At 53.6% G+C, this 18,734-nt stretch overlaps 2 protein-coding genes across 2 annotated transcripts; both read right to left on the bottom strand.

The window, feature by feature from the left end:
- Positions 1-4,319: 4,319 nt before the first annotated feature.
- On the bottom strand, positions 4,320-5,540 carry LOC142593598 (interferon lambda-3-like). Its single transcript, XM_075711565.1, has 5 exons — positions 5,382-5,540; positions 5,036-5,113; positions 4,717-4,860; positions 4,527-4,607; positions 4,320-4,415 (listed from the first exon to the last, which is right to left on the bottom strand). Exons 1-5 carry the CDS (start codon positions 5,538-5,540, stop codon positions 4,320-4,322), a joined length of 558 nt encoding a protein of 185 aa, XP_075567680.1.
- Positions 5,541-11,562: 6,022 nt separating this feature from the next.
- LOC104024020 (putative methyltransferase DDB_G0268948) lies at positions 11,563-16,902 on the bottom strand. The gene is made up of 7 exons (XM_075711184.1): positions 16,801-16,902; positions 14,812-14,940; positions 14,363-14,523; positions 13,873-14,086; positions 13,119-13,219; positions 12,237-12,374; positions 11,563-11,653 (listed from the first exon to the last, which is right to left on the bottom strand). The coding sequence occupies exons 1-7, from the start codon at positions 16,900-16,902 to the stop codon at positions 11,563-11,565; spliced, it is 936 nt and encodes a 311-aa protein (XP_075567299.1).
- Positions 16,903-18,734: the final 1,832 nt, after the last annotated feature.

Raw genomic sequence — 18,734 nt, 5'->3', positions numbered from 1 at the left:
CAGTAAGTTCCCACAACACAAGCAGCAACTTCTTTTCCCTATTTCTCAGAGTGCCAAGCATCCCCAACAAATGTTTCTGCTAACAGGTGAGAGCACATTTATTCCTTATGTATTATCAACCTGCATTCCAGTCAGAGGGTTTGGAGCAGAAATTTATGACCCAGGAGCATATATATTGATATCCATCAATAAAACTCAGCTGTCAGTTTTCTTGATTTGCCTGCAGAAACGTCATCTGCAACATGTTAGGCAACGCTCCCTGCAAAGCTGAAGAGTTTTTGCCACTCGGGACCAGTGTAAAGCAGGCTGAACTGAAGAATTCCCAAACTCCACTGTCTTTTCTGTAATTTGGTAAACATTTCCCCTGATTATTCCATAGACGTACAAAACTCTGTATATACATGAAATAAAAACAATGCTACCAAAATAAAACTTCATTGCATAAACAGTTCTTGGAGGGAGAAAATGAAACGTATCTCACCAGTACATCTTGGCCATGTCGCTCATCGCCCAACCAGGATATTTAGATAATGTTGAAAGTGGCACAAAAACCTCAGCAGAAAAGAGCAGCAATCAGGTAGTTTGTTACTGCCTTACCTTAGCCAGACATCTGCCAAATCCCACAGGACCTTATCCTGTTTTATTTACATCCTGTGGGATGCCAGGAGATCTCTGAAGCCAGCGGAGGTGCCCAGGCTTGAGGCAACGAGAGCAGAGATTTAATGCAAACAAGATCTTGACGCCTTCTGCCCATCGGTCGCTAGAGGGGAGCCACAATCACCACTGCCACAAGGTGTTTTGTGCTCTTCAGCCACAGACCTGTCTTCTCACGATGGCCTTTATGTTTTGCCCTCCAACAGTTCAGTCTCTTCCACACCACCAGTATTTTTCCCATGATGCTACAGATCACAAACAAGCAGCTGGCTCAGGGCGACCTTTCCAGGAGTTGCAGCCTTGCCCTCATCCTCCTTTTCCAACCGCTTGGTCTACCTCAATTCTTTCCCAATCATTTTCCAGCAGAGCTTGGCACAGAAAGCTCCCCTCCATCACAGGTTAAACATGCATCTGTCTACCCACCCCTTTGTGTTTCTTTCCAGTAAATTTTGCCCTTGGGCAGAGATCAGAGTCTGCATGGGAACTACAGTAGGTGCCTCCCAAGTGCCGGGGCCGTACGGAGTCACAGCAAAACCAAGGCTTTCTGCCTGTCCTGCTGTTTCTGTGTCCGAACTAAAACCAGCACAGGGAAGAGCACACCTCTCCCCTTTTCCCTGGGGAGGCTGGGAAACTGCCATTAACAGCCCTCTGTGTTCACAAGCCAAGCACTAGGCCATACTCGGAAAGGCTCCAACTCCCTCACATTGCCCTCCCAGCACCCCTCATCTGATCCTGCAGGGAAAGCTAAAGCACTTCTTGCCCACAGGTGAGCACCATCAAGGAGGAACAGAGGGGCTCATCCTGAGCTACAAAAAGCTGGCAGGGGCCTTAGGCTAATGCTGGCCAGCTGAGGCACTTGCAGCTCCATCCCCGTCCCTGTCCCCATCAGCTCCACTCCCAGCACCCCGAGGAGCCTGGCCCCCCTGTCAGCAAAGCCTGGCCCATCTGGCACAGGAACAAAAAGTCTCCCCAGCCTTCATTTGCAGTGAACTTGCTTTGCGTGGGAGATACCAGAAGGTTAACCCACCAAAGGCAGCTGTGCAGGGGAGCAGGGAAGGTATTGGCACATCTTTGATTTCCTGCCCTTACAGGACATGCAAAGCAAGGAGCACCGTGAGAGACATGATGCCTTGTGAACCCGGCAGAGAGATAAAGAGGGAGTGCTGTTTCCCAGGAGTGATTTCTGCCCTCACCTTCTGCTCAGGAGAGCCGTGCTGCAACCCTGCTGCTGCTCAGGGAATAGAGCTAATTTCCTTCCCTGGAGGTGGATACCCGACAGCCCTGCACCTTCCTCCTGGGCACCCACAGCAGCATCACATATCATTTTGTGGCAGCGGCATTTTGCAATGACTTGGTAGATACCTTAATGAGGGTGGGATAATCTAAATATATCTGTTTTGCAGGATGAATAAACACCTTCTGCCCTCATGAGTCTTTCACCTCGAGATCCATGTATCATTTGGCTATTGCAGTGTAGCGCTTTTGGCCAGATATGTTTTAAAAACAACCTCCCTGCATGGATGTTGACTATACGCAGGCGCCGTGGAGAGGGATTTCTTGCAAGGCTTCAAAACTGAGGGGTGAAACTGCGAGCAGTGTCAGACGGGGTTGCTGGGGCAGACCCCTCTGAAGCAGGCACTGATGGCATCTGCCTTTTCCTGGGAGCATGTGGCCAGACAGGCAAAGTATTGCTGCAGCCTGTTTTTTGAGAGATGAGCTGTGCCTCGTTTTAACCGAAAGCAGGAGCCAATGTGCAATACCAGACCCACCGCTGGGGCTTTGCCTGCCCAGCCATTGTTGGCCCTATGACATTTCCCTCCTGATGGCTTTTCATCACCTTGGGTGTAGCTCCTGGCATTAGGTGGCAGCAGATGGGTAGCACCTGGGGCATGGCCAGATGATAAAGTCTATTAAAGCTCCCCAAAGAGCCCAGCGTCTGGTCGCTGGCTTCTCTGTGTCCCGGCAAAGCCGCTCCACATAGCGCAGAAATGCCTCTTGCCCAGGGTTTCTGGTTTTGGGGTGGCATGCATTCGCGTGCTTGCAGCAGGACAGGCTTCCCTCTCCCCTCCGGGTGTGCTTTCCTCACCCTTTGAAGTCGATACAGCCCAAGCGTGCTGGTGTCTGCTTGAAGGCGCGTGCTTGGGGCTGTCCCGAGCAACCAGGGCCCATCACTCCGGCAGAAGCAGGTTAAGGCCAGTTGCAAAAGAAAACAGCATTTCCCCACTTTTGTGCCTTAGTATGAAGCATGGTTTGGAGAGGAAGAAGGGGAAAGAAAGCTTTTTTCTCCTCCCCATCAGCAATAAAATTTCATTTTGACAGCATCCTTGCAAAGCCTGAGCAGGACGAGCGGGCGGTACCTGGGATGCGCTGCGTGACAAGCGTTTGTGCCTCACATTCCCGGCTGTCTCTTTGCGGGAAGCTGTGGCCATGCTGCGGCTCGGCCGCTGGCAGCTCAGCCCCCAACCCTGCAACCTAAAAGCAGCAACCTTAAAATTACCCCAGCCTGAAGCGCCCAACAGCTCCCCTGCGCTCCTCTCCTTCCTGCCACCAAAACCTGCGCCTTTTGGGTCCCCAGGCCTTGGGTGGGCCCTGGGTTCAGGAGATTGCTGACCCCAGGTGTGGCCATCACACGTACATGTGGCCGCTCTTGCCAGCTCCCCTCCCCTGGTGACCTGTCTCCAACAAAACTTCTCCCTGACCTGAGAATATAGAGATTGAATGAGGTTTGGGTCTGCTCACGGGTCCTTTTCCTCCTCTCCCCACTGGGTGCCTGCCTTCCCCGGCTTCTCAGTCATCCCGACCACTGGTTTGGTGGTAAAATCATTCAGGGATCTTCTGAGAGCTCCCGGGATGTCCAGACCTGGAGGCTTGCCCAGCCTCTACCGGGATGCAAGCATCATGTTAGGCTGTGGGCTCCTCCAGGCTTCATGACCTGGTGTGCACCACCCAACACGGGCATCCGTCCTGGAAACGGGTGGCCGGAAGGCTCCTGTCCCCGAGCGGGCAGGAATGGCCCCAGCCACAGCAGCATCCATCTGTCCCCCAGGACAGACCCCCGGGGGTGGTCAGGGTGCACCCCAGACAGCTGGACATGAACATGAGCGCCAAAGGTTTGCTAATTTTCAAATGCTCAAAATTCGCCTTGATGTCCTCCCTCACCCCACCCCCACAATAACTCACTTTTCTGAAGGGATGACATTATAACAAAATGCAGTAAAAACATATGATGGCAGCTTGTCTGTTTATGGTGTCTATTTTATTTTTCATATTAAATAGCATGTAAAAAAATAATTTATGCAAGTAAATATACATAATATACTCTGTAATAAATAGCAGGTAAAAAAATAGATTTCCTTAAAAATAGTCAGTGTTTTGAAAACCAGCAAAACAAAGCTATCCAATAAATACATTTATCCCCACTGAACAGCATCTTTGAGGAAAGGCATTTCTTTACCTCCTCCCGAACCACTTATAAATACACAATAAACCCCAATAATTTAAAAGACTGTGAAAAAAAAATTGCTCCCTGAGCTCACATAAATAAGAAAAAATATTAAATAGGAAATACAGTCCAGTGATGCAATAAAAATAATTTTTCCCAGTCCTCGAGGCTTCCTTTGGGGCCGGTGAGCGCCGTGCCGTGCTGGCCACGCTGCCGGCGGTGGCTAAGTGCATTGCTCCCGGAGGGCCGCACACCGCAGGTCATGCAGCACTTGGAAGAGGTGGAGAATGGTGGAGGACTCCAGGCAGCCGGCGGTCTCCTGCGGTGGGAAGAAGGGATGGGTTAGCACTGAGACAGGGTGCAGCGGGCCCCGTGCAGCTGTGTGGCCTCTAACACCCCAAAACCCCCTTGTCCTGCTGGCCTGACTTACTGTGTTCTTGGCCATCTGCAGCTTCTGCAGCCAGTGCCTCAGTTTCCCGGAGGGCTGATGCGAAGGAGCCTCCCTGGCCATCTGCAAGGAAGGCGGCTGTGTGAGGACCGGTGATGCCCCGCGGCGCTGCCGCCAGCACTGGGGCTGCCGAGCCGGCACGGGGCCGGCAGGTTTTGGGGGGAGCACTCACGCAGCCTCGCAGGTCCTCCCGGGCTTGGGTGAGGAAGGCCAGGGGCCGCTGGCGCATCTCGGTGAACTCGGGGGTGGTGGGGAGCGCCAGCATGGCGGTGGCGAGGTCCAGCTCGGCTTCCACCAGCATCACTCGGTCGGGCACCTGCGGGCAGGAGCATCCTGGTTAGGGACACAAAGCGCCAGGGCCAGCCGCGGGCTGGAGGACGGGGGTCTCGAAGACCTGCCCGGGGGTGCAGAGGGAGGTAGGACCGGCTGATGGGAGGTCCTGGCTGGAGGGGGGGGTGTACCCCCTTTTTACAGCATCGCCTCGCTCTTACCGACAGCTCTGCCGTCCTCCATTTCCGATGGAAGAGCCTGGTGTTGCATTTGCGGTCCGACAGCAGCATGGTGCCCTCCTGCAGGCATAAACCAAGAGAGAGATTGAAAAACGGTCATCTTGACTTTTGGCGATGTTGTGCAACCCCAGTCAGCCTTGAGGGGTTTGAAACCAGGATGAAATCTGGCCCAGCATCCTCCTTGTCCCCAAACTCCCTTGGAAAAACATCCTCGTCGTCCCCAAACTGCTGCAGAAAACTTCCACCTTGTCACTCAGGGTCTCCAGTTCGGCATCCCCTCTGCCTTGCCCCCACCAGCCCACAGCCCCCCGTTGCTAGCGGTACTCACAAACTGATCCTTCATCTTCTGCACAGCCTTCAGCTCGTGGGGCACAGGGAACTGGTACTTGGACAGGCTGCAGCTCTTCAGGGTGCCCTGGGGGAAGGCGGCCCCCAGGCTGGCCCCCAGCGCCAGCACAAGCAGCGGGGTGAATCCGAGGTGCGGCATTTTGCCGATGAGAGCCCACAGGCGAGCGGGTTACGATGGGGCGAGTGGGCTGCGATGCAAGAAGCCGGAAAGGACAAACCGGAGCGCTCCGGGCCAGGTCCGCTAAATCCTTGCTGTGGAGATGCCTGACGGTCTTGCCGCGGGTGGCTCGGGGGGTGCAGGGCTGGTGGCCGGTCTCGGGGAGCTACTTCGCCTCTCTCGCAGTGGCTGCCTCGCTGTCCCATCTCCCCGGCTTTTATGCCGCCTGCCTGGCACGATTGCGCTTTCAGGTTGGCAGGAAAATCCGTGGCCTGGCAGCTCTGGAAAGAGGAAAGCGAAAGCGGCAGCGGAGGAAATCCCGCTGCCGCAGGTGCGGCAGGTGCGGGCAGTGCCCGCCTCCCGCTGCCTGCCCCACTGCCTGCCCCGCTGCCTGCCCCGCTGCCTGCCCCGCTGCCTGCCCCCCTGCCCCGCTGCCTGCCCCGCTGTCCGCCCCGGCGGGGTGAGCTCACGCAGCGCCCCGGGGATGCGGGGAGTGCTCAGGCTGCCCCCGGCATGCACCCCTCCAAGGGGGGCAGGCGAGGGGATGCTGCGGTCACACCGAGCGGCACAGAGGTGCGGGGAAGCCTGGGCACGACCCGGGCCGGTGCCGCACCGAAAGCTGCGGGAGCGCCCCGGGCCGGCACCCCGTGCGGGGCCCGGGGCGGCCGGGAGGGTTTCGGTGCCCCCCGCACAGCGGCTGGTCCTGCCTCAGTTTCCCCGCGGGAAGCAGCACAAGGGCCGGGGCAGGGAGGGGGCAGAAGCAGCAGCCGGGTGCAGGCACGGCTCAGTGAAGGCTGCGGGCATCGTCTTTACGTAGGTATTATCCTCAGGGACCAGACTCGCTACAAAAGCAGGGAAAAGGGTGAAAGCGGAAGCACTTCCACCTACCATTTTCCAGGTGGGATGTAGGTTTGTGCCAAGAGACTGCCAGAGGTGAACGGGCTGCCCCGCTGCAGAGCTGGCTGGGGCTTCCCCCATTTATCCTGGAAATGCAAATATCACGTATTGGCATCTCTCCGCTGACAGCTGGAACGGTGCCCCCATTCAGCACAACCCATCCTTCCCCCGAGGTAACCTCCCGTGACATGAAGCCATCATTGCTGTGCTTTTAGTTTCATGCATTCATCAAGCGTTACATATAGCAAATTAGGCAATCCCTGTATCTAAAAAACAAATACACAATAGCGCAGCAACACGCATAAATGCACTTTGCAGTGCCTCATGCGGTGGCTATAGAAGAACACGGCTCCAGAAGGATCCAATTTTTAGTGTTCGTATTTGTAATTAAACTGCTGACTTCAAGGAGTCCAAGCGAATGAGAAAAGTTCTTACACAAGGCTGTGGAAAGATATACCTACAGGTGAGCAGAGCAGCACGGATGTGCTGTGCCAAGTCACGGAGGCAGGCTGGGACCTCTGGATGCCGTCCAGTCCAACCCCTGCTCTAGCAGGGTCAGCCAGCGCAGGCTGCCCAGGATGTTGTCCAGTTCCAAATATTTCCAAGGATGGAGACTCCACAGCCTCTCTGGGCAACCTGTTCCAGTGTTTGACCACCCTCATAGTAAAAAAGCATTTTCTTGCTGTCAGATGGACTTTCACTTGTTTCAGGTTGTGCCCATTGTCTGCTGTCCTGTCAGTATGTGCCACCAAGATCCCCCAAGCCTTCTCTTCTCCAGGCTGAACAGCCACAGCTCTCTCAGCCTTTCCTCATAGGAGAGATGCTCCAGACCCCTCAGCATCTTCACAGCCCTTCGCTGGACTCTCTCCAGTATGTCCTTGTTTCTCTCACACTGGGGAGCCCAGAACTGGACCCAGCACTCCAGGGATGGCCTCACCAGTGCTGAGTAGAGGGGAATGATCACCTCCCTCGATCTGCTGGAAACACTCCTCCCAGTGCAGCCCCAGACACCATTCATCTTCTCTGCTGCAAGGGCACATTGCTGGCTCACAGTCAGCCTGGTGTCCACCATGACCCCTAGGGCCTTTTCTGAACAGCTGCTTTCCAGCTGGATGGTCCCCAGCACATTCTGGTGCCTGGGATTGTTCCTCTCCAGGTGCAGGACTTTGCACCTTGTTGAACTGCATGATGTTCCTTTTAGCCCATTTCTCCAGCCTGCTGAGGTCCCTCTGGATACCAGCACAAGCCTCTGGTGTATCACCCACTCCGCACAATTTTGTGTCATCAGTGACATCACCCCACTGCAGCAGGTTGCACCAAGTCTGTAATTAAAAGCCTGAGCCCCAGCCAGGGGTCTCTCAGTGAACAGGACAACAACGCTGTCTTTCCTTTCTCTCCCATTAAAGAAATGCACAGATTTAGAAGAATAATTTTTATTCAATGCAACAAGTCCATGATCAATACAACCATGAAGTAAAAGCCCAAGCCAGCACAAATAACTTCACATATATCACCCAAGCGAGGCACACCTCAACTGGAATAGACAGCACCTTAGCAGAAAATCCCTACAGATGTAGAAATAAACTTGGGCCTGGTGAGGGAGGGGAAGGAGCAGCGGTCCTGGTGCTGGCTCAGGGTGGAGCCTGGCCAAGTTCACGGGACAGGCACCACGGGGTATTTCCTCCTCCAGACCACGGTACCAGCCAGGCTGGGGTGTTTCAGCACACAGGTTGGGGTCTCCAGCAGCTGCCAGTGGGTCTGGAGCAGGGTCCCCAGCACCCAGACAGCGATGTCCAGCACCTGCTGTGCCAGAACAGCCCCATCTGCAGCCCGTGCTCCCAGAGCAGGGCTGGAAGGCTGCCCCACACGAGGCTGGCGCCAGTGCTTGGGGACACCCATCAGGTCCCAGAGCAGCATCACATCCCTGCAGGGCCCAGCTCCTTTGAGCTCCTCTTCCCTGTCGCTGCAGCTTTTGTCTCCTAGGTGTCATTTCTGGTTGAAGTAAAGCGAAACCTCATCTCTTTGCACATGCAAAAGGAGATCCAGAGGCACCAAAGGAAAAGTCAAAGCTGAGTGGGGAAGCCAGAGCCACCAGCGCAGCCCTCCCAGCATTTCGGGTGCCCGTGATGAGGGTTTGAAGATCTCCTGGGCAATTTGCTCAGGCATTTGCACCTCACTTGCTGCCAGTCATAGCTAAGCCTGTTGGTGCCTGGCTGAGCAGCAGTGAGGGCTTTTCCCTGACAGCACATGGTCTTGCCATCCTGGGAATTGGCACACATCTCACCACACTCCACCATACTCCGGTCCCCAGCCTGGCCAGCAAAGCCTGGCTGCATTTGGCACAGCTCCTCCAAACGGCACGAGTGCTGGCTCCTGCGATGGCAGCAGAGGATCCCCCAAAGCTGGCACGGGCTGGGGACGCCATGCCATGCCTGGCAGGGTCTGCAGGGCGCTGGGGATCCATGGCAGTCATCACTCCAGCCCCAACAGGTCCCAGCCCTGACTGCTGACAGCACCATGCTAGGAAGGCAGTGCAGGTGGCAGCGATGGAGCCCCCTCCTCAGATTCATGCAGCCCAGCGAGCTGGAGCCACTTGGAACTTTCTCGGAGCAAGAAATCCCAGGTGTGGGAGGTCCCGGGTGCAAGAAGGAAAGTGAAAATGGGCAGGGCTGCGGGCAGGCTTGGGACAGGCACCATGTGAGGCAATCGCCCCGTGACTCATCAGCTCCCACATGGCACAGGCATGCAAAAGCCTTGGCTGCTAGCCATGCCACTGGAGTGAGGTGGCAAAGAGGAGCCCAGATTGCTCCTTCCCAACCCTTTTTGGAGCTGCTTGGCTCGTCTTGGAAAAGAAACGGGGCGGTGGGGGGGGAGAAAAAAAAAAACACAAAAGAACTGCCCCAAAAAGCCAGCTTTAAAAAAACCCACACCAAACACACAAAACCAGCCTGGGTGATGTGTGGGAGCCCGGTGGCCCAGTGGCACCAGGGCAGGGGACATCATGCGGCCTCCGCTCAGCAGCCGTCACTGGACCCATCCCCACCAGCCTGGGGTGTCAGTGCCACTGAAGTGCTGCCAGCCCCGCTATGCACCCCATAACCCCTCATCGCCTCTTGGCACATGCAATCTGCAGCAGCCGCCGTAGTGTTGGGCCTGTTTGTGCGGCTACGTGTGACTCGTGCTGCCAATACCATGCCCGAGCATGTTGGTGATGCAATCCCTAGTGTTACATCACAGCCAGTCACCCACTGCATCGTCCTGGGGGACATGCCAAGCATCCCACTGATGCTGGGGAGGGAAAGGCTGTTAATCGCAAAGTTAGTGAGCAGATTTAAACAGGCTGTTTTAAATTTAAAGCAAGGAAAAAACCCAAACAAGCACTTTTTCCCCCCCAGAGCTGCCTTTGTGCCAGCGCTGCAGGGACACGTGGTGTCCCTTCCCTCAGGACATCTCCATGCCCAGGTGTGGCTGTGAGGATGCACCTCACCAGGACAAGCCCTGCCAGCCAAGCTGGGGCTTCCCCAGCTGAGGCAGCCATACAGGCCACCCACCTCCACATAGCTGTGTTATCCGGTGCAGTCCCAAGCAGGGAGAGACCTCTAGTGCTGCTTCAGGAGATGACATACCACCGGCCCCATCCTCACCCAGCAAGGGAGGTTTCTGCTGGTGCTGCTCACCCAACCACAACCCACACCTGGTGCAGCCTCTTCACCAGTGACCTGCAGCAGAGGTTGATCCAGCATCACCACTCAATGAGGTCTTTTCCAGCACATGGACACAGACCAGCCTAGCATCACCACTGGGCTTTCCTCCTGGGACCCCACCACCCTCCTGGGAGCCACACCAAGTGGGGTCAAGGTCTTTGCTCCCCACCCTGGGCAAGCTGAGACAGTACTCGGTGACCCCAGTGGACATATGCCCTGGGTCAAACACCTTCACCAGATTAAGGAGGTTCAGTCTCTCCACCCATGGCAGGACCATACTTCAGAGCCCCAGGACCACAGCTGAAGCACCTTCAGCCCCCTATAAGCCTCCATCCAGGTGCTCTCTTTGTGGGGGAGAGGGGAGGCAGAAGCATCACTTCTGTCTTCCTTAATAATGCATCAAGGTGTAACAGAGTGAGACCACAGCCCTCCCCATGGCATCAGGGCAGCCTTCTTGCCTGGGGCAGAAATTACAGGAAAGGGAAAGGTCCCTTGCAGAGGCTGCACCTGGACAAAGTCTCCAGAAAACAAACAGGAGGAGACCTGTGCTGGGATACATCTGGCTTTGAAACCCTTTGCCTCCATCTGCCCCTCCCCAAAACACAGACACTAATCTTGCCTTTACAGCATGGGTGAGCAATAGCAGGCTGGGACTGTGGGGAGCCACAAAGCTGCTCACCTGTGGCAGTGATCCCAGAAAGGCTCCAGAGCTGTGCTGGGGGTGGGTGACCTCATGAGGGCCAAAGCAGCTGTGCTGGCACAGCACTGGGCAAACCTGGGGTAGATAAGCTGCCAATACCCCTGCACCAGCCAGCAAACCACTAGGGATAGGGTCACCATAGTGGGCAAGAACAGCCCCTTTTCAGCTTGGCCTTCAAAGACAGCACACAGCTCCTAGCTTAGCCTGTGCAGGGAAAGGGGCAAATGGCCCTTTCTACCTAAAACCCATCTACCCCATGAAACTGAAGGCCACTCATGGCCTAGGTAAGCAACATCCATGAAGTGCAGTTATTCCCAGTCCAGCAGGTACTCTACAGCCTCTTTTTAAGAGGAACCACAAGCAACTTTTTCTCAGCTTTTTTTTATTATTAATTGTGTAAGAAATGCAGCAAGTTTCTCAGCTGTTACTGCGATTCTCATCCCCATGTGCAATCCAACCACCACAGCCTGAAACTGGACCTTCCAGTGCTGATAGCGCAGTGCTGGTCAGACCACAGGACCAACATGAACAGGAGCCCGAGAACAGGCATAAACCCAGGTCTGCTTTCCACAGAAGATCAAAATTTTAAATCACCAAAATCAGCATTGATCTTCTCAAGGAATAAGGATGGTTACAAGTGGGGTATTAAGACACAACCCACTTTTTCCTTCCCTTCCAGCACCAGATCAGAAGGGTTTTCCTCTCACCATCCCTTGCACCCCAGCACACAGACGTGCCTCACCCAGAACTCCACTGGGGTTTCACGAGAAGAAACTCCCATTGTCTCCAGCATCCTGAAACAAGAAGCAGAGGAAGGGTCTCACTCTGTCCAGCCAGCTCCCACCTGACGTGGTGCAACATCCACAACCAGAGATAGGTCTCTTCCACCCAAAGCACAGAGGTCTTTATGGCAGATGCAAGAGGCAGCAATGCATCCAACACATGCACAAGGGTTGTTCTGGTCAGTGAACAAGTCAGAGGCACACGGATGCCTGCCCTTCCCTTCCCAGCTTTGCGACAGGCCCTCACACACATCAGTTAAGATGCAACTGTCAATGTTTTTCCTCCCCTCTGCTAATCAAGAGCAAGGCAAAGAAACTCAAGATACATGGATACATCAGTGCAAGAACACCATACAGCCACATGGACTTAAAGTTCAAGTCAACTGACTCAAACTGTGGTCAATCATGCTGTGAGCAGCTGAGGATCTGCTGTTCAACCTGCAACAAGTATCCATCCACACCTGGGGGGAAGGAGGGAACATATCATTGCACAGCTCACTTCTAGCTTTGAAGGGGTCCCTACAACCTTACTCTTCATTCACTGTGTAAGAGGGATCTTCCATGTCCTGCTTGTTTTCCCAAGTGGTTTTCTCACCTCTTTTGAGTCTCTTGGAGGAGGGATTTTGCAGCTTCAGGGTCAGTCTTCATAAAGGCTTGATATGGAGAGACAGACTCCAGGTAACCAATGACACCAGCAACTGTCATGGGAATTTTGTCAAAGATATCAGTGATTCTAGAACAGAGATGGGGAAGAAAGGAGCATTGGCAAGTTAAATCTCAAATGCAGTGGAACAAGGACAACAGATTGTGGTGGTGGTAAATAAAATACCTGACACCATCAAAGGTCCCACAGATGGAAACATGCAATTGTGGTATTGGTGGGTCAGGAAGTCTAGTTGATACACTACTGGAGAAGCAGAGATGGTCCTAGGGACCATCTAACATAGTCTGTGACTTGAAGAGCCCTTTCAGCACAGACCTACCTGCAGAGCCCATTCCCCTCCAACAGCCGGGACACCAACACCACTGCCAACACATCCTTTTTGCCTGTAGAGCCAGTCCCTGCCCCATGCCTTGGTGGGGAGGCAGGTGCCAGCTCCCTGGAGGTCTGGGGCAGGTTCTTTCTCCCCCTCCAGTTTCCCCCTTCATCCGTTAAGTGATCTTCCCAGGAGTCTCAAATTATTCTAAGCCAACAAAAAAGTCTAACCGAATTCTGCCATGAGCAGGAAGGGTCCTTGCAGCCCCTAGACCACGCTTGCTGGCCCAGCATAGAGCTGCATTAAATCCAACAGAGTGGAAACACAGCCATGTGACTCTGCCATGATGCAAAGACATTTGCTGAAACCCAGCAGCTACTTGCTCCAGCAAACCCAGTTCCCTTGTGTCCTGGCTGGGCTGGTGGCAGAGCAGCCCCATGGAGGAGACAAGACGCTACCTCTATCCACTCCTGGTGCTGCGCCGAGGAGTTTCTGCTCACCTCTTCTTGTCTGGAAATGGCAAGGCCTCAAAGATCTCTTTGTAGTCTTCCAAGACAAGTTTTATTCTATTATGCGAGTATTTTAAAAGCAGGTCCCAGGACTGTAAAGACAGCAGATTAAAAAACACACACAAAACCACTTGAAGATCTCAGTTTCCACTTAACTCAGGCTTGCTCGACCCTAGATTTGATGCATTCATACATGTACTTTTTTTAAATACTCCTTGCATTAAAGTTCACCAAATCTTGCTCAGCATCAAGAATTCAAGGATCCTATTTTTTTGTAGAGATAAGGGTCCTGTCCTCTACACTGTTGTTACTCATAGTGGAAAGTCCCCTTTTAGCAAGTTGTTAAAACACTCTTTGTTAAGAAATATCACCAAGAAAACCTCTTTCCAAACAGTTTCTACTTCCCATTCTTTTCACTGTGATCAGGGCAACAGAAGAAGTCTCTTTTACGATACCAGCCCCCCAAATCTGCTCTGCAGCCCTTCTTGCCAGACCAAAATCTGCCCTGTTAGTCCTGATGTCCCTCTTCTCATCCAGCCAGCCCCAGCACTGTGTGGGAACCACCAATACCCCATCTTGTCCTTGTATTTAACCATCCCTCTGCCCCATCCTCCAATAAGAGTCCTGTAGTTGTACCCCCACCCCCTCCAAGCCCATTGCTTTCATCTCTGCATCTAAGTACGACATATTTCCCCCTGCCCAGACCAGGAGGGGAAGCCCTGAGGTTTAGGTTTCACCACCTCACCTCCCTGAAGACTTTGGTCAGCTTTTCAGAGCAGGTTCCATAGCGTAGACTCATGTCCATGGTGTAGGTGCTGATGATCACACAACCACCTGGCTTAACCACCCGGTTTGCTTCTCTCATGAACTTCTCAATATCAAACCAGTGCACAGCTGTAAATGAAGTCAGGAGATCCACTGAGGCATCCTTGAATGGCAGCTCCTCTGCAGGGCACACCCTGGAAGGGGGAAGGAAAAAAGACAGTGTATAATATTGGAATTAGGAAGTAGGACATGAAGTCAGTGGGCATTTTTTGGAGTCAATGATGACCATTTGGGATGCAAGCCCATGGCTACTGTAAATCTAGGATAATGCCCATTCACACCAGGAATCCCACCAAATGGGATTTTCTTTGGTGCCAGCTGGGTCTTACAACAATCATACTCACAAAACACCACCTCCATGTGAGGACCTGAATTTTGGCTTCAGCTGAGCTTGCTACCCTGACACTCACAGGTAGGAGACATTGGGTGAGGAGGGGGCATCCCTGGCCTCTTGGATCTGTGCTTTGCTGATGTCCGTTCCCACCACCTTCTTGAAGTGCTCTGCGAGGAAGCGGGTGCCTTGTCCAGACCCACAGCCGACATCCACCACCAGCTCAGCAGGGTTTGCCCTCTGCAGGGAGGAACAGATGCATCTCAGCAGGCAGCTACTCAATTTCTGTAATTTTACCCCATTTCTTCCCCCAGTGTCCACACAGGAATGGCCTTGGCAGGGCACAACCCCTGGAAAGGCTCTTCTGCGCCCACATCTTGCCTTGAGCGTTATAGATTTATTCTTCCCTGTGGCATCAACCAAGGTTAACACTCCCAGCAGGGTAAATACTACTACCCACTACACTACTAACTACCCACAAATACTACTACCTTGTTTTTTCCTACAGCCTGGCCATACCCCACTCACCTTCTCCTGCAGGTAGGCAAGGATTGTTTGTTGCAGCTCTTTGCCCGGCGCAAACCTGTATTTCTGGTAGATGGCAGCGTGCCCTCTCCCCTCAAACATCTGGGTGGCCATGCTTGGGTGACCTGGCACCTGGGAGGGGGCAGCAAGCCAGGTTTGTCACCACAGGATCAAACTCCTCCTGCCTCCTTAGCCTATGACTGCAGGCGCTAAAGTCTCTAGTTCCTGGCAGGGCCCCACGGAGGACTTCGTCCATGAGGCTCCAGCAAGGGAGCGTGAACCTGCTCTCCAAGCATCCCGTCCACAGGTATAAGCTAATTGCAGAAGCAAACCAGCAGCATCTGACAAGGAAAAGCTTTCCAGATTTTTAAACTCTTCTTTCCCTTACTCCTTTGCTTCCCCCACCCACCTGGGCATCTTCTGAAATAAATCTCCATTACAGGTGGAATATCTGTGAATCTGGGGGGACCAAGCAGAGCATCAGAAAAACTAAAAGCAGAAGTTTGGTTTTTTTTTTTTTTAAGGAAATCCATGTTTTAGTATTAGCAACACAATCACAGCAACTCCACCCTGCGCTTTCTGAATGGTCCAATTTTTTTTTCTTCCCCACCCCTTCCTGCCCCAGAAACGCTCAAAGCCTCCTTTAAATCCAGAGCCCCATTAACCCCACCACCCAGAAGCCCAGGCAGAGGTGAGCCTGGCCTCACCACAGGGCCCCGCAGGCCCCCCACCAGCTCAGCCCCGCGTCAGCAGTGCCGGCCACCCAGGCATCAAAGCCGCCTTCACAGACACAGGGCACGGCGCTGCCCTGCGCACCCATCGGTTCAACCCCCCCAGCTGCTATAACCCACACGGTCCCTGCGCCCACCAGGCAGGGTCCCACAGGCTGAGGCCCCGCAGCTGCTTTTTGCTCATGGTGCTGCAGCGGAAGGCTCTGGGCCGTATCCTGTTTATCCCGGTGCCTAAGGCACCGTCTGAGAGAGCGGCAGCTCCGCGGTCTGACGAGCCCCCGAGGGCCTGCCAGAAGGACTCTCCGCCTCGTTTGACGGGGCACGGCACCCTCGCACATGCTCACGGTGAGCAAGGTGGGCAGCAGGCTGCAACAGCAGCGAGTTTCTCGAGTGGCACGCAAATACCCCGTATCAGGCCACAAGGGGTTATTGTGTCTTGTGATGCAAGAAGAAACGCTTAGCCAGCTCTGGACCAGACACTCCCAGCAGGGCGGGGCTGCCCTGCCAAAGCCCTGTTTTGGGGGGAGTCCTCCAGGTGTTTCCCATGGGCTCAGAGGAGCCTTCAACCAGCCGGCAGCCCCCGCCCCCCGCTTCACCCCTCCTCTTACCGCCCGCAGCTGCTCCCAGCACCCCCAGCTCGGCGCTCGGGGAGGGGCTGGCACCGCCCCCAGCACCGCCCCCCCCGGCCGCGGGAGGCGGGGGGACGCGGGGCCCCGCCTGCTCCCCCCCCGCTGCCCGGCCGGGGCGGGGGCAGCAACTGGAAGGCGCCTTCCCGAGTCTCCATCCCACCGAGGTGCTGGAGCCCGAGAGCCGGGCCTTCGCTCGAATCGGGGGGTACTCAGCGGCCCCGCACACCGCGGGCAGCGGACGCGAAGGCGGGCAGGTGCTGCCAGGTAGCAGGAGAACAGGATTCAAAGGCTGCAGGCACCCAAAGCCATACTTACAGAGATCTGGCTGCGCGGCAAGTCCCTTCCCGTTGTCCAGCAGGAACGGAAAAAACATAAATAGAGCCTGTATAACCCCAGCAGCAACTTCAGAAGCACAGAGCATTAGTATTTAAGGACTGGGCAAAGCCCCTCCCCTGATTTGGGGCAGGGTTTTATGCCTTCACATAGAGTAATGCTTATTACATACAGCTGAAGCCAGCAGAGCCATGGTTCACTTGAAGCACGTTCACTTCAGTTTGTATTTCGCACAGCGCTTGTGAATCTATGCTAATTAGCATGGCCTTTAAGCCCCTCCTAATTTTAAGAGCAATCACTTGGAACTTATCCCCGGGGCTGAAGATGGAGGCCACTTTGAAGCAGTTTGCTGAATCAAAGTGTGGGTTGAAGTTACTGGGCTTGTGTGCTGAGTGTTTCATTTGGGTCACCTGCTGCTTAATTGTACCAGGGGTACATAGCTACACCAAGAGAAAATACAACGCAAGCACCAAAGGTCCCTGTGTTTTCTTAACCTGCAGTATCTGGCAAGGGTCTGGCCTATTTGGGGTTTAGATACCCTAATTTTGCCTGTACTTTGCTGAGAGCATGAATGCAGACAGGAAGGGATGATGTGCTCGGCTTCAGTCACCTGCCCTTTCTAACTCTGAGGTCCCCATAGCACAGGCTGCTCTCATGGGCGCTCTGCAGATGACATATGTATCCTCTGGCTACAGCTGAGACCGAACGCCTACAGTAAAAGAAAACATGAGCCAGGCATGGGCTGCAAATGGCACCAGTCCTTTTCTAAGCTCTCCCAGCCTTTGGGACACTGGATTCAGCTGCCTTTGACTCCCTACCCCAAGTCTATTATATTCCCCAAGTGACAGATAATCTCTGATGGCCCTGCACCATGCAGCAATAAATTGGTCTCCTCGACCTTTGGATTGCTGAGCCTTAGCACAAATGTGAGTTATACCCCAGTGTCCTGGTTTTGGCTGGGATAGAGTTCATTTTCTTCCTAGTAGCTGGCATAGTGCTGTGTTTTGGATTTAATATGAGAATAATGTTGATAACACACTGATGTTTTAGTTATTGCTAAGTACTGCTTATGCTAGTCAAGGACTTTGCAGCTTCTCATGCTCTGCCAGGTGCACAAGAAACTGGGAGGGGGCACAGCCAGAATAGTTGATCCAAACTGCCCAAAGGGCTATTCCATACCATATGACGTCATGCTCAGTATATAAACTGGGGGGGGTTGGCCAGGGGGCAGCTCAGGAACTGGCTGGGTATCTGTCGGCGGATGGTGAGCAATTGCATTGTGCATCACTTGCTTTGTATATTATTATTATTACTATTATTGTTCTATTGTTATTATTATCATTACTATTTTACTTTATTTCAATTATTAAACTGTTCTTATCTCAACCCAGGAGTTTTTTCTTGCTCTTACTCTTCCGATTCTCTCCCCCATCCCACCGGGGCAGGGGGAGTGAGCGAGTGGCTGCGTGGTGCTTAGTTGCTGGCTGGGGCTAAACCATGACACCAAGGCATAGAGAATCAGACATTGTCCATCATCCCTACCAGCCCACTTATTAAGTCTGTGGGCTTTAAGGAACACTGAAGCACCCTGGGATCTTCCCACCAGCTCCTTCCCCAGACCTACAGACCCTGAGGATTTAAATTATAGAGCAGGGTCCTGACTCAATAGACCTCCAAATCCTAACCTTAATGCAGAAAAGGAGTACGTAAGATACCAGCATCCCTCTATACTGACTCTTAAAGTCTTGCCTCCTCCCCAACTTTGTGCCTCTGCAGAATGCAGTGGCAAACCGGCTCCCAGAGCTTTGCTTTTCCAAACAGCATCAGCAAGCTAAGCCCTAACCTCATCTATGGCCACGAGATCAATTCCTGTCCTTGGGAAATAGAGAAGTACTCGCCTAAGTGCTTCTGACACCTCCCCATGCTCCTCCACCACCAGCAGTCCCAGCCCACGCCATGTCCTCACCTTCCCGCAGCAGCCCAGATATGCAGCCATCCTCCCCGCTCGGCCATTGGGGTTTCACTGCAGCCACTGGGACCATTTCCAGAGAGATGTTTCTTTTTTTTTTTTTTTTTACATTGGGAATGCATCTCACTCTGAAATTTGTTTTAAAAAAAAAATCAAATCTATTTTGGGGAAAAAAGCCCAAATGAGAGTCCTGTCAGTCAGTCTTACTGCATCACTTGTCAGTGTTTTTCACCAACAGCACTGTCATTTCCACAGCGCTGAAAT

The sequence above is a fragment of the Pelecanus crispus genome, chromosome 5 (genome assembly GCF_030463565.1).
Source record: "Pelecanus crispus isolate bPelCri1 chromosome 5, bPelCri1.pri, whole genome shotgun sequence".
In the NCBI taxonomy this organism is placed as follows: Eukaryota; Metazoa; Chordata; class Aves; order Pelecaniformes; family Pelecanidae; genus Pelecanus; species Pelecanus crispus.
The sequence above is the reverse complement of the archived record's forward strand: the minus strand, read 5'-3'. Positions and strand labels throughout refer to the sequence as shown.

What these genes read in the sequence shown, in the direction of transcription:
- LOC142593598 (XM_075711565.1), bottom strand. Translation starts at nt 5,540, where the DNA reads ATGCCGCACCTCGGATTCACCCCGCTGCTTGTGCTGGCGCTGGGGGCC. An exon ending in AGAAGATGAAGGATCAGTTT is followed by an intron (nt 5,114 to 5,381) that starts GTGAGTACCGCT and finishes TTATGCCTGCAG; the next exon opens with GAGGGCACCATGCTGCTGTC. An exon ending in GGAGGACGGCAGAGCTGTCG is followed by an intron (nt 4,861 to 5,035) that starts GTAAGAGCGAGG and finishes TCCTGCCCGCAG; the next exon opens with GTGCCCGACCGAGTGATGCT.
- LOC104024020 (XM_075711184.1), bottom strand. Translation starts at nt 16,902, where the DNA reads ATGAAACACTCAGCACACAAGCCCAGTAACTTCAACCCACACTTTGAT. An exon ending in TGACCAAAGTCTTCAGGGAG is followed by an intron (nt 13,220 to 13,872) that starts GTGAGGTGGTGA and finishes CTGTCTTTACAG; the next exon opens with TCCTGGGACCTGCTTTTAAA. An exon ending in CCATTTCCAGACAAGAAGAG is followed by an intron (nt 12,375 to 13,118) that starts GTGAGCAGAAAC and finishes TCTCTGTTCTAG; the next exon opens with AATCACTGATATCTTTGACA.